We start from the raw sequence: 14,275 nt of genomic DNA, 5'->3' as shown, positions 1-14,275 counted from the left end.
GATCCTGACTGGTCAGTGCTTGAACTGTAACCTCTTTGAGAGAGGGGCAGGCTATTTTCATTTCATGTATATAGGTATGTATGAGGCCCTGACCTGTGACTGGGATCTCTAGATGCTAGTGTAATACAAATACGTAATGATAATATCTGAAATTGAAATCACGGAGACCTTTGGGCAGCTAGTGGGGTTAACACAATACTTATGGATAAGTTGTTCACTCTAACCATCTAATTTCCAAAGGGATAATTAGTTGTTTGTTTACCCATCTGACTGTGAATATTCCTGTTTGCGGTATCTTTCTCTTTTGGTTAGATCTGAAGGAACTAGGATTCCTCCATTACTGGCTACTGAAGCAGAAACTCGAGCTTGGAAACATTACAATTTTCTAATATTTGTGCAGTGATGGGAATTATATTTCCTGCTAAATTATATATTTGTCCTTTGAAATGCCACATTTATATAAATATATATGAGTAGGACAATGTTTTATTTTCATTTAACCATAGAGGAAACAAAGGGCCAGATCACTACTTCTCCCCCAGCAGAGAAACCTTTTTCCTTTCCTTGCCATTCATTGGGTCTCTTTTTGGCTGCAAATTAGCTACTGCAGTGTAGATGTAAGGGAGAGTTAAGACAACTCAAAGCTCTGGGAGTATTAACTCTCTCCTGTGTGGAGTTCTGGTGGGTGGGCAGGTGAGAGTTCCTTAGATTGCCTGGGCTGCCGCTGCTCCTCCTCCTCCTCTTTCCCTCCTGTGAGAGGTGGCACTCCTTTCTGCTCTGGTGACAGGCATGTCACATATGTTGTTTTATGTTTTCACAGGGAGGGAGCCAAGGATGTAAAGGCTGATAGATAGATTTATTAGCTAAAAAGAGAGAGGGGCAAGGGGGAAAACATACAGTAACTCCTTTCTTAATGTTGTAGTTATGTTCCTGAAAAATGCTACTTTATGCAAAACGATGTTAAGCGAATACAATTTCCCTGAAAGAATTAGTGTAAATGGGGAGGTTAGGTTCTAAGGGAAACTTTTTTCACCAGACAAAAAAACTATACACCCACACTATAAGTTTTAAACAAACAATTTAATACACAAGCTTCACAGTGATGATTGTGAAGCTTGGTTGAGGTGGTGAAGTAAGAGGGTGGGATATTTCCCAGGGAATGCCTAACTGCTAAATGATGAGCTAGCATTCAGCTGAGCTTTAAGGGTTAACACGTCGTTAACGTAGCCTCACACTCTACAAGATGGCACGAATGGAGGGAGGGGAGACAGCATGGCAGACAGAGAGACACACCCTCTGTGTGGGAGAGAAAGAGAGATGCACATTGCCCCTTTAAGTAGGCTGACCCCACTCTAAGTACACTGCCTTTAAAAAAATCAGAAAGTTGAGACAGCAGCTGCAGCCAACAAGCTCTCTCCATCCTGAGTCCCGTTCTGTCCCCACCCTGCTGTATATGGAGAAGGGGTAAGCGAGGGGCAGGAATAGGGGGGAGGGAGACACCCTGAGGTTGGCCCCTCTTTTCCCCCTGCACAGCAAGCAGGAGGCTCCCAGGAGCAGCTCCAAGGCAGAGGGCAGGAGCAGCACAAGGCAGTGCGGGGAGGCATAGCTGAATTGCCTGCAATTGATAGCATGCTGGGCAGCTGCCAAACAGGGAACTTAGGGGAGCGGGGAGCTTATGGCGGGCTGCCAGTCCACTCTGGTCCCAAGCCCCTACCACTAGCTCCAATGGGCTGCTCTTCCTGCAAGCAGTGGACAAAGCAGGCAGCTGCCAAACAACGTTATAAGTGAGCATTGTACGACATTAAACAGGCATGTTCTCTAATTGATCAGCAATGAAACAATGTTAACCAGGATGACTTTAAGTGAAGAGTTACTGTATGTAGTCTATCATTACATTCCATTTTTCCACAGTTCTAAAAGACATGCTAGTGCAACTCACTAGGACACTTTGCTCCCCCTGTTAAGAACTGCACACAGGAAGTCATTTATGATTAATAAAAAACAACTTTATTGAATGTATTATGTAAGGCTACACATTCTTATTCACCAATAGATGACAGACTATCTATCTATAGACATACCTCTTTTATAGAATACTTTTAACATGCACAGCCCACCTTACCAAGAAGTCAAGGATACCATGTTTCATTAAAGATACCATGAATTTTGGCTTAAGGTGACTTTACATTATTTCTTTCTTGTGAGGATTTAAGTTGGTGTAATTTGTTTTTTCTTGAACATGCTGCTTAAGATGTTCCTGCGCAAAGCAGCCCACATCTTAATTACATAGCTGAGATATCTCCATGCTTCTTCTGTATACTCTATCCTCATCACACACGAATTAGCAATTTGTGTTCTGTAAGCAAAAGAGTGCTTTATGGGCCGAAGAAGACACTTCTATTTTATTCTGTCTGGGGTATTATTTAGTTTCCTAGTGGGTTTTCATGATAGTATGATATAATTATATGAACTCAATACATTTAAAAACAAAATGTTCTTCAACTGACAAAGGGGAATACCTATGTTATCTATGATAACTGGAACTAATAAAGTTTGTGTTGGTGGCAATACCTGTTCTGCCTGGGTTGGGGTCAGATTCTCAGCTAGTTTAAACTAGCATTGCTCCATATCCTTCAAAATCATGGAGCAGGTCCTTAAGGAATCCATTTTGAAGCACTTGGAGGAGAAGAAGGTGCTGAGGAACAGTCAGCATGGATTCACCAAGGGCAAGTCATGCCTGACCAACCTGATTGCCTTCTATGATGAGATAACTGGTTTTGTGGAAATAGGGAAAGGGGTAGATTTGATATATCTTGACTTTAGCAAAGCTTTTGATATGGTCTCCCATGGTATTCCACAGGGATGGCTCAGTGGTTTGATCATTGACTTGCTAAATCCAGGATTGTGAGCTCAATCCTTGAGGGGCCATTTAGGGATCTGGGGCAAAAATCTGCCTGGGGATTGTTCCTGCTTTGAGCAGGGGGTTGGATTAGATGGCCTCCTGTGGTCCCTTCCAACCGTAATATTCTATGAATTTACACAAGCTGAGTATCAAGCTTTCATATTCCAAGAAGATACTGAGTCAAATTCATCCCCAGGTAATACCAAGGAGGTCACTGGATTTATACCAGGGAGGAGTTTGGCCAATCATGTTCCATGAATGATACCTTACCATACAAAAGCTAGAAGAGAGAAAGATGAGAACTTTTTTTATGTGCTCAGCATCTGTAAGAGGTGGAAGAACAGAACCCTTAAGTCATGGATCAAATAATTTTGCAAAAAATATCTGTGCTCATTTCAGTCATCCCATTCTGAGGCAGCACTTTTGAAAGGCAATATTGTCATTCTTGCTTGGTTGCATCAGTGTCCTCCTCTAGTTTAAAATCCACGATCCCTATTTTCCAGCACATGTCCCTGTCTTCACATCCCAAGTCAACAGGAGTTCCACGTTAAACTTAATGCCTCATGCAACACTCTGGTGAAGCTCTCTGGCAGGGATTCAAACTATGGGCTTTGTGTGCTCTATCAGTCCTGGAACAGTCTTTGAACGTTTTTTTTCTGTGTGCGTGTGTTTTATTTCTAACAGCAACATTTCTCTCCCTCAATGTCATCCCTTCCTAATAAAGAAAATGTAACTAAAGCAAATGACCATGAGGAATAATGGTCTTGTGGTTAAGGCACTGGATGGAGACTTGGAGATTGGGGTTCACATCACAGACTCACTGCACAACCTGACAATCACTTAGGCTGAGATTTTCAAAGCTATCCTAGGGAGTCAACTTTCAATGGAAAGTATCCCTAAGATTTCTTTGAAAATCTTACCCTTAGCCTTGGTCTACACTAAGGGGGGCAGGGAGATCGATCTAAGTTACACAACTTCAGCTACATGAATAACATAGCTGAAGTCGACATATTTAAACCAACTCACTGCGGTGTCTTCACTGTTGTGAGTCGACTGCTGCCACTCCCCCGTCAACTCTGCCTGTGCCTCTTGTGGCGGTGGAGTACAGGAGTTGATGGGAGAGCGCTCAGGGGTTGGTTTATTGTGTCTAGACTAGACGCAATAAATTGACCCTCGCTGGATCGATCACTGCCCGCCAATACAGCGGGTAGTGTAAACATACCCTTAGTCTCTTTATTTTTCAGTTCAGCTGTAAAACATGGATAGTCCTCTTTTACCTTATAGGGATGTTTTGAAGATAAATATGCTAATGATTTGGATATAGTAAAATACTATGGTTCCTGGCCCAGACCATATAAGCTGCTAGATAGATGCAATGTAAGATGTACACAATTTAAATATACAATTTTAAAAACATATATAGTGTACTCAGTAGTTTCTATGAGACTACAGTGTCTGTAAGGAATAAATACATATTTAAACTCTTGTTTTAGACTAAAATATAGATACCTTTAAAAAAAAGTGGATTATTTGCTTCATAGACTATACCAGGCTCTTCAGTACCGTTATGCAGCTTTTTGATTTATTATAACCTATTAGATGTAGCATTGTAGCAAGTTACAGCAGGATCCTTTACCGCACTTATTCAAGAGTATATTAAGGAAATCATATAGGAAAATGCTACAAGTACATACGTAATCAGTGTTCTAACGTTAAATCTACCCTTTTTAAACCATAAAGCAACTCAATCAGTCATCATTACAATTTAATGGTCTGAAAGAAGCACCCAGAAGAGTAAACTTCTTGTCTTTCGTTCTTGCAATTTAAAACATTATTTTTCCATAAAAAGGTAATTTAAAAGGACTCAATATATTAACTGTTAGTAGCAAATTGTCAGGGGAATTTAGCTGTACAAATCAGAGTTCTCCTACTCCTATTTGCTGCTGTGTATGATGGGAGACTGTCCTAGGCCTCCAGATGAAGGGAACATAGCTGCCTATGCAACATAGTTTTGATCTTCACTGCCCACTGGGGAGTTTTATTATAATTCAGCTCTGTGGGGACAGGGAGGCCAGGTTGTCTCTGCTAAAATTACTCTTCTTGGTAGAATATTGCTGTCATGGCTTCTTTGCTTAGCCTAAATTGGGACTGAGAGTTAACAGGAAAACATTTAGTAACCAAATGGCCATAGCAGCTTTTGCAGGGTAGGAGGGTCAAGATTGCATTGCTATAAACTTTAGTTTTTCAGTGTCACTTCCGTTTCCTTCTGATTTGTCATGCAATTCGCTGAACAGCATGTTTAATAGATTTCCAATTGTGTCAGAGAAAAATCAAATCTGGGGAAAAAACTGCCATGTCTTCGTGTTCTGTGCATAAATGTATGTTCAGCACACAGAAACTGAAAGCTTTTGAGTATGTAAACGTCCACGTGTGAAACTAAAGCTTCCTGAATTCTAAAGGAAAAAGGATTTATAATGCAGTCTGCATTTGGTGACCACGAATCTTCTGCAGTTGCTTAATTTGAAACATGCAAATAGTCTCATTTACTTCAGTGAAATTACTCATGTGCTTAAAGTTAAGCATATGTGTGTTTGCAGGCTCAGGACCAAAATGGTCAATAGCCATATTCATGCCTTAGAAAAAGATAATAAACCTTAACTGTTTCTTTGGTTACGTGAATAGGATGATGCTTATATCCTCAGTCTGTAGAGGCTCCTTGGGTCAAATCTACTAGTGCTCTATGCTCAAGCTAGTTGGCTTCCTGCAGCTGATGTGTTTATGATCCATACCCAGGACTTTCTGGAGTAATTAATGTACTGTCTAGAATAAGTGCATGGCACATCTTTATTCAGCTACAGCACCTCTTTTATAATGGACTAATAATTAGAAAATGTGTAACCGCAATACATCTATTTTATATGAAAATAGACTTCATTTAGGAACTGTTTGTAGATAAAGGTGTTGGTGTCAACCATAATACTCCCAGCCAAGATAAAAAGTTCACAGCAGTGGCCTTTGTAAAAATGATTATAATGGCTGCTGTCGTATTTAAATACGAATAAAAAGGACATTTTTCTTTATAAATGCATCCACTAGAAAAAAAGATTCACAGAACCAGACTTTATTCAATTCCATGCTGATTCAAAATGAACTGAGACTAACAACTACATTGTTTTAATCAATCTAAGTACCTTTATGGCCCTCAGCACCATAGTATCTATGAGGCCCTCACAATCATGAATAGATTTTTATCCTTACAAAGACCTTGTGAGTAAGGGAGATATTTTCCTGTTTCACAGATGAGGAACTGAGGCACACAAAGATTAAATGACTTTTCCATGGTCACACTGAAAGTCTTTGCTGGAACCAATAATTGAAACCAGGTTTCCTGAATCCCTCCATTGTTCTGTACACTAAAGCAGTCTTCTTATCTTTTATACATATGCGTTATTGGAACGTTGTATGCCAGTGTTAAGAGGTAATAACTCCTCCTTTGCTTATTTGTAGGGTTTTAAGAAACCATTAAAAGTTTCCATGCAACAAGGAAATAGCACAGAATACTGAGAAATTAAACTGTGTGCTGTTAACTAGCCTAGTGGGTTTATGCTAATATAAAATGTAGTAAAAATAGAGGCCACTGTCTCTTTAAGATGAAAGAAAGGAATCTTGTATCTGCTTCCAAGGAATGACTAGCGTGTACTTATCTAATTGTCTATTTTGTCTAGGTGTTGAGGGAAAGCTAAGAGAATGAAGACTCTAAGCCCACAGTGGAAGCATGATATGGCGATGCAGTGCTGGTGCTGAATTGTTCTCTCTGATGGCTCTATGGGAGTGGATAGCACTGAGTCTTCATTGCTGGGTTTTAGCGGTTGCTGCCGTTTCAGATCAGCATGCCACAAGCTCCTTCAACTGGCTCCTCTCTGATAAGGGACCCTTCCATCGCTCACAGGAATACACAGATTTTGTGGACAGAAGTCGACAGGGATTTAGCACAAGATACAAGATTTACAGGTATGATGCAAACGGAAGGCAATTACAGAGATTTCATCCTTAGAAGTTATACATACATAATAAGAGCTTGTTTGTTTTTTAAGGGAAAGTGTCAGACGTGGGAACAAATTCATGGACAAATTAATTGCTGGAATATAGGTAGTGCCATTTTTGCATTATATATTAAGGGAATGCTTGTTTATGCTGTTTTTTGTCTTGTTTTAAGAGATTTTGGTGACTGATAAAGCTGATCTGGAAATAATTGACAGCAACCATCTGTTCCTGAAATTCCTGGGTTTTCCTCTAAAGTAAGGTTAACTCCCAATAATATCCTTAAACATTAATTTCTCTTCCCTAATTGCTGAGGGACAGATCAGAGCACGCTTGTTCACCCAGAATAGTACCTTGCTTCTCAAGTAGTTCCTTTGTTTGAAACTAATGACAAATCATTGACTTCAGTGGGGCCAGGATTTCACTCAGCCTCAGTACTGGTAGCTTAAAATGACTCAAAGATTTTAAATATAGGTAGGTCCATGGTTTCAAAAGCAGCTTTTAATTTTGGAGTCTTCATTCCTTAGGACCTGATTTTCCACAATGTGGAGCACCCTTAGCTGCTATTGACTGGAGCTGTGGGTGCTCAGCCCTTCTGAATTCAAGCATTTGGTTGAGCTGATTATGGTTGAATAGACAAAAACAGAGGCACCCAAAATTAGAGGCCTGTTTTTAAAATGCAGGTTTCATTGCAGAATTGCTTTTGCTGATTGTCTGCAGCCTGCCAGTCCTCTGTTCTGCTGAGTCAACTCAGAACTACATCCTTCTTGTCACTATGACAAGGTAAACAATTCAAGACGTACATTAACAAATATATTATCTTAAAAAAAGAAATGGGAAGTAGAAGGGAGAATACAATGGGATGGTAGAGAACCTATGGGTAAAGAGAAAGAAGGGGGGAAAAGGGGGCACATGAAACAAAGGGAAAAGGAGGGAAGTCTGACAAAAGGAACATTTTTCTCTCTTAATGTTCTGGATATAGACAAACAGTTCTCCACCAGCCAAGGGAAGGAGGCTTCAACAAATACGGTACAGGCCATCTGTCAGCTTCTCCCATAATGCAGCCCCCCATCTGCACTTAAGCCCATAAAATGGTTTACACAGGTACCTGTTCTGCACAGATTTTTCTGTGGCAGTTTCCAACTCTTTTGTAAACAGGAAGCAGTGTATTAGAGAAAGGGAAAAAGTTATTTATTTATTTGCCTGTGTGTTCAATCAAAATACCGGTAACTTGTAATAGGTTTTTTTAGAATTTTGAAGCTGATACATTTTGTATCTTAAAACACCTTCCCTATTTTCCTTTTCTTTGTGCATGCACCAGAGGGCACTGTGTTGCAGGTCAATTTTGCTATAGGAACTCCTGCAGCATAAAGAGGAATTAAAAACATTTTGTAATAAAATGTGATTCAGAAATGTGCACTGATAAAGTAGTCCATCTCAACAGAATATTAGCACTCGATATGTATTGCATTTTAAGAGCCAGCCATCAAAGCCAATAATATAAAATCTGAAAGAATGTGTTTTATTTGTATTATTTTCTATTAGTCAACAGTGAACCAACATTATCTTGGTAACAAAATGAAAGAAGTGTATTTTAGTTTAATCCTTTCAATAAGGTCATGGAGAATGTACTATGTCCAACCACCTTTAGGACTACAAGAAACTGAGAAGGTTTTTTTTGTGTTTTTTTTCTTTCCCCTCCTCCTCCGAGCCATCATTACAGAAACATTGTCAAGTCTGGCAGATCTGTAATCAGACTTGTCATATTTGTTTAAGTTCGTGGGTGTATTTACATTACTCCATCCCTCAGAGAGCAGGATTCGTGTATATTTCAATACCATGCCTACTCCCCTCAAGAAATATGCAGGCAGGGAAAACAGAGGGGTAGAACATTAAATTGCTGCTGCTGATCAACAGGAAACAGCACCCTGTGAATATCAATTCCCTAGATAAAAAACCTAACAGTAAGATTTCCTTATAAGACCCCCCCCCCCTTAATAAGTTGTTCAGACCCCATGTTAAATATGGGGATATACTGTAAAATATTGGAGACTTTTTTTTTTTTAATAAAGGTTGTTTTTAATCCCTATTGATTTTCTATGGACTATCACAGATAAAGGTATTTGGTGCCTAATTGTTCTCCTCCTGCCTGACAACACTCTGTATTTCTTGAATGAATGTGACCCTACCGTGTCCAGGATTAAAGGGAGGTGGTGTCAGCTGCCTTCATGTCATCACATCCACAGGGGCTCTCCAGGGGCTTGCTGATGATGGCTGAGGCGGGGATGAAATGGGCTGAGAGAATGAATTATTGTATGCATGATTCCCTTCTATGCTGGAACCTTTCTTATTGAGGAGGTTGTGGGAGCATTGCTGGCTGGCATAGCCCTTATAACACAGCAGTGATGGAATAGGTGGAGTGATTCAGGGCAAATAGTTTGAAGTGTTCCTTGTGAAGTTCATTTCTGGCCAGAGTCCTGCTAGCATGTAGGACCAGAGACTAAAAGTCAACCTCTATTTTGGAAGGCAGGTTTCTGCACTGCAGGGACAGAACAAACTGAGGCAGGCAGCAGCTCACTTCCTGTCTCTGCAGTCTAGAGCCCCACCAGCCAATATGGAAAGTGACCCATTTGATCTCTAGAGACAAATCCCACATCCTTACCCAAGAACTGCTCTACTCAGTTATTGTCTAATCAGCATAGGGTGACCAGACATCCCGATATTGAGCAGTTTGTTCGGTCAGGGGGTAGTTCTTTTTTTGGCAGGAAGGTTTATTACCCTCAGTGACTCAAGGACCCTCTGCCGAAGTGTCGCTGAAGACCCCGATGGGTGAGTGTAACAATTGAAAAGGCGTTTCCCCTGTGGCGGTCCCGATATTTTGGAATTCTCATCTGGTCACCCTGAATCAGCAACAGCCTAAAGCTGACTACTGACTAGATGCTCATATAAATACATATACATAAAATAATCATAGTAAAAGTGTTCAGCTGCTAGAAACCTGCATTCTGTGATATATTTGAACTACTGTTCAAAAATGTATTGTTGATGGTGTTTGACCAGGAGGAGAGCACAACATATGATTTTTGTTTTCCAAAAGCAGAAAAAATATGCTATGACTAAAATTGTATTCTCTTTTCCATGGAATATTTTTGCTTTAGCAGCCTCCGGAGATGCAGTGAGAATTTAGAATAAATAAAAACTCAGTTAAATAATTAATTTCCACATTTTTGTATTTCAGGGTAGTATTTTCTATTACAATCATGTTCAGAATAAAAAGAGATCATTCATTTTATCTTGTTGTTGATCTTTAAATAAAGCCATTTAATGCATATTTACAGAAACAGTAAAATGCTAGCGAGTAAAGACATGATCCTGTACCATTAAAACCAGTGGAAGTTTTGCCATTGACTTGAATGGGAGCAGGATCATGCCCTAAATGCCCACAAAAATACAGAATTATTAAAAGCAGGACAAAATGATAGAACACTGAAGTGTCAAATACCAAGAAGAATGGAATTTTACTATGACTAGTGCTATAAGCTTGATGGCTGTGCTGAATCGGGGAGCTCTGTGGGAGCATTTTGTGGCTGTCTGATAACTATTGTCTGAAAACAGTGTTATACAATTGAACTCAAGAATATTCATTGACTAAGAATTTCCAGTTGTCATTGGAGAAGTTTGATGGTTTTCAAACAAATCTTTCTCATGTCAGAAAATAGATCTATTTTAGATGTTCTGTCTAGGCACGTTTGTCTAGATAAGTCTAAGATCACAATATGGTCTAACTTCCTTGAGCTTCCATTACTTTAATTTTCATCATCCACCGAGTTCCCAAACTACATAACCTGTTACATTTTAGAAAGTCATGCTCTGGCTAAAACACTTATCAAAATCTCTAGACCCATACATTCTAAATTCTACAGGTACAAACACCAAGATTCTATGTTGATATTCCTAATTTTGTTTGTATGTCCATGTAGTAAAGAGAGAATGAATCATGTTGCACAATCAATCTCTTGTCACTATAAATGAGCATTCACCTTGCTATGAAAGTTACTGGCTGATATAAATCATAGAGATAAAGCCAAAGGTTGGTACTGTATGAGTGGTGCATATTCACTGAATCCATTTTTTATAGAAGGTTCCTAACCTAAGCAGAACAGGCACATTTCTGAAAGAAAAAGATGTAATTTCTACTACCTCCTTATTTAGCTTTCAGAGAGTATAACAGCCAGTGAAAATAAAACAGGTACATGAAGTAGGGAAGAACAGTATTAGTGCTTGGCTAGTTGTTATGTTTTAGTCCATTAACTAAGGATCAGGGGAGTGTGTGTGTACATCAGCAAGTGATCTGATTCTGCAAAAGTACAGAGTGCTTTCAACTTTTTCAACAATAGGACAGGGCTGGAAGCTAGCACACATGTAATTCTCTGTATTCCCATTGGTTACGGGAACCAGAGAACAATACAGTATAACAACTAATGTTATAGATTGTGCCACTAAAAAGTACCCTATATACTTGATCATAAGTTTGTTTATAAGCCGACCCCCCCAAGATGGATAAGTAAAAATGGAAAATTTTTATGACCCGTTCATAAGTCGACCCTATAATTCAAGGGTCAGCAAACTTTGGCTCCTGGGCTATCAGGATAAGCTGCTGGCAGGCTGAGATGGTTTGTTTACTGCAAGTGTCCGTAGGCACGGAAGTAAACCAAAGTAAACAAGGTGTCCTGGCACGCCAGCTGCTTACCCTGATGAACCAGACAGCAAAGAGTGGGGAAATTTTGGCGAGGGAGAAGCTGGGGGTCAGGGGAGTAATCTCTATGACCACGCTTAGCCCGGGACCCCCACATTCTCCCCATCCCATCCCTTCCCACCTTATCTGGGAAGGACCAGGGAAGGATTTCTTTGGCCTGGCTGATGCTGCTCTGGCAGGCTGGGCAGTGCAGCTGCAGCCTACTCCAGCGGGCCAGACCAGGTGGCACAGCTGCAGCATGTTTCAGCGGGCTGGGCCGGGCTGCATGGCTGCAGCCTGCTCTGGGGGGCAGGGCTGAGCGGCACAACTGCAGCCTGCCAGCCGGAGCTGCAGTTGCTTCAGAGGCTGAGGGGAGAGCAGTGTGGCCAGAAGCAGACTCTGTCCCCACCTCTCTTCTTCTGGCTGTGCTGCCTCTTCTTGCTCCCTCTGTTGGGGGTGGGGCTGTGTCCCACCTCTCCTTTTCTATTCCCATTCATAAGCCGACCCCCTTCTCTGGTACTTCACTTTTTTACTAAAAAAATTCGCTTATGAACGAGTATATACAGTAGTCATTTTCTGCACTGCAGAATGATATACCCTATACTTTCCAATAGGAAGTTCCCCACATGCCATGGACAAATTTAACTACTTCAGTTGGAGAATCTTTTGTTTTTTTGTGGAATTTACTACAATTAAGCTACAGACAGAGCTGTGCAGAAAAGCACCTGGACTGATTCTGAAGAAGTGTGCAGGCCTCTAAATTAGCTGGATTGCTGTACTGATATTGTACAGCAATATCTGTGTTGTAATTCCTTAACAAAATTTTTAACTTTTTATTCAAGTTTGTGCTTTATTATTGTATACTCACATAATACACAGTGTTACTTATGCAAATCAGCAGGCAGGGAAGAGGGATATAAAACCAAACAAAAGGAGACTAGAGATATGCCAGGGATGGAAAGAGTGATTGGGAAATTGGGAAAGCAGATGTAAAGGTAATTCTTTCTTGGATTGTTTAGAACATTACAGCTATGTATTACGGACCTGACTGCACACTTGCCTGTGTCATATAGAGCTCCTTGCTAGATTTAGTAGGAATCTGTGATTTTTCTACTGTAATCTGATGGTTTCCTTCCAAAATTTGTGATGTACCAGCAAGGATTATTTCCTCCTTTTCTTTTCTACTTATTGCACAAGGCTTTATTCTGATAATGTAATGACAGATAATTTAGTCAGAAGAAGAATAATTTAAAATATGAATTAACTTGTTAAACTGAGCAGTGACTAAATGAGCAATAAAAATTCACAGACAATTTTGGCCAAAAAAAAAAAATACTGAGTTTCTCACAAACCTGTAGAATTCTATGCAACATGAAATTAACATCCTATTTTTTAAAATGCCCTTTTCTAATGAAGATGTTCTGTTTCTTTGTTTTTGGGTCAGGGATGCAATTAAGGAATAACAAAATGTTTTATACCGAACAAATACTTCCATGGTAAAGAATATTGCTTCATCTGATGTACTCTAAATTCATTTCTAACCTGCAACTTAAAGTAAACACCATTAAGAGCCCGATTATGCAGTTGTTAATGTTCTTGAGCACTTGCTCATACAGGTAGTCCCCACTGAAGCCAAATGTAATATTGGGGACTGTGCCTTCAAAGGCTGAGCTTCCCAAACAGAGAGTCTGTGCAGGGTGCTGTGAAGCTCTTGTTATACCCAGTGAGTTGGAAAGGGACACAGAATAAAGCAGATGTCTTGAAAGCTCCTTGAACAGTGAGTGTTCACTCAACTACATAACTAGCAGCAGCACAAGCTGTCGTTCACTGTCCTATCAATGTAGCTGAATAACGAGTGGATGGATTGCTCCTAGATTAAAGAGGTAGTTCTATCTCTGTGTCTATAATGTCCATAACCATTCTGATGAGAGTGCTAATAATGCTAACTGTTGGTTGGGTTGTGGAAATCTAGTACACTGAGTGCAGTATTGAGATCAATATAGGCTACAATGAACATCAGACTGGAATAGCCTTTAGTTGCTACCAATTTGTGGTTGATCTGAATTGCTGAGGCAGAGATTTTAGGGGGACGAGAGAGATTAATTCCTGCACCTACATTAAATAATAAAGTTTCTGTAATAAAATGTCAGGTGTGTATTGTTTTGGACACATAGCCTATTCCAATCTGCAGTGAGCATGATGGAAAGTATGGAGAAATTTCTGATAACATCCCTTTCAAATGACTAAGGTCATTTTACACCTCCCTTAGTGCTATTATTTCAATTTGTCAGGCTGAAGACTTTACAAAGCATTACTACTTCCAGTTAGGCTTTACTGTGGCTGTTCTCTTTTTAAGCAGAAGGGCCAGAAATGTCCTTTCCTTGAAATAAAAAAAAAGCTTCTTCAGAATGCAGGGGAAAACCCTAATTCCTCAGTTTCTGTGCATTCCCATTGTTCCTTATTTTGTCCTTAACTCTAACACATGCACTCTGAACCCCACAATAAATAAAATGGAGTGGTAGTGATAGGCAAGGGGAACATGACCAAAGTGATTGGAAGGAAAACTGAGTAAAATTATACTGTGAAGCTTTAGGAAA

At 40.0% G+C, this 14,275-nt stretch overlaps 1 protein-coding gene across 6 annotated transcripts in view; it reads left to right on the top strand.

The window, feature by feature from the left end:
• Nucleotides 1-14,275, top strand: part of BRINP3 (BMP/retinoic acid inducible neural specific 3) — a 317,732-nt gene that overhangs the window by 21,578 nt on the left and 281,879 nt on the right. For all 6 annotated transcript variants that reach the window (XR_004001693.1, XM_030573440.1, XM_030573437.1 and 3 more), the window contains exon 2: nucleotides 6,628-6,913. Coding sequence is in view for 5 of the 6 variants with exons in the window: in XM_030573440.1 (XP_030429300.1) it covers nucleotides 6,678-6,913 (236 nt within the window). In the remaining variant the exon portion in view is untranslated. The remainder of the gene's footprint in view (nucleotides 1-6,627; nucleotides 6,914-14,275) is intronic.

Source organism: Gopherus evgoodei, chromosome 8, assembly GCF_007399415.2.
Source record: "Gopherus evgoodei ecotype Sinaloan lineage chromosome 8, rGopEvg1_v1.p, whole genome shotgun sequence".
Classification (NCBI taxonomy): domain Eukaryota; kingdom Metazoa; phylum Chordata; order Testudines; family Testudinidae; genus Gopherus; species Gopherus evgoodei.
This window is presented reverse-complemented; position numbering and strand designations above follow the sequence as displayed.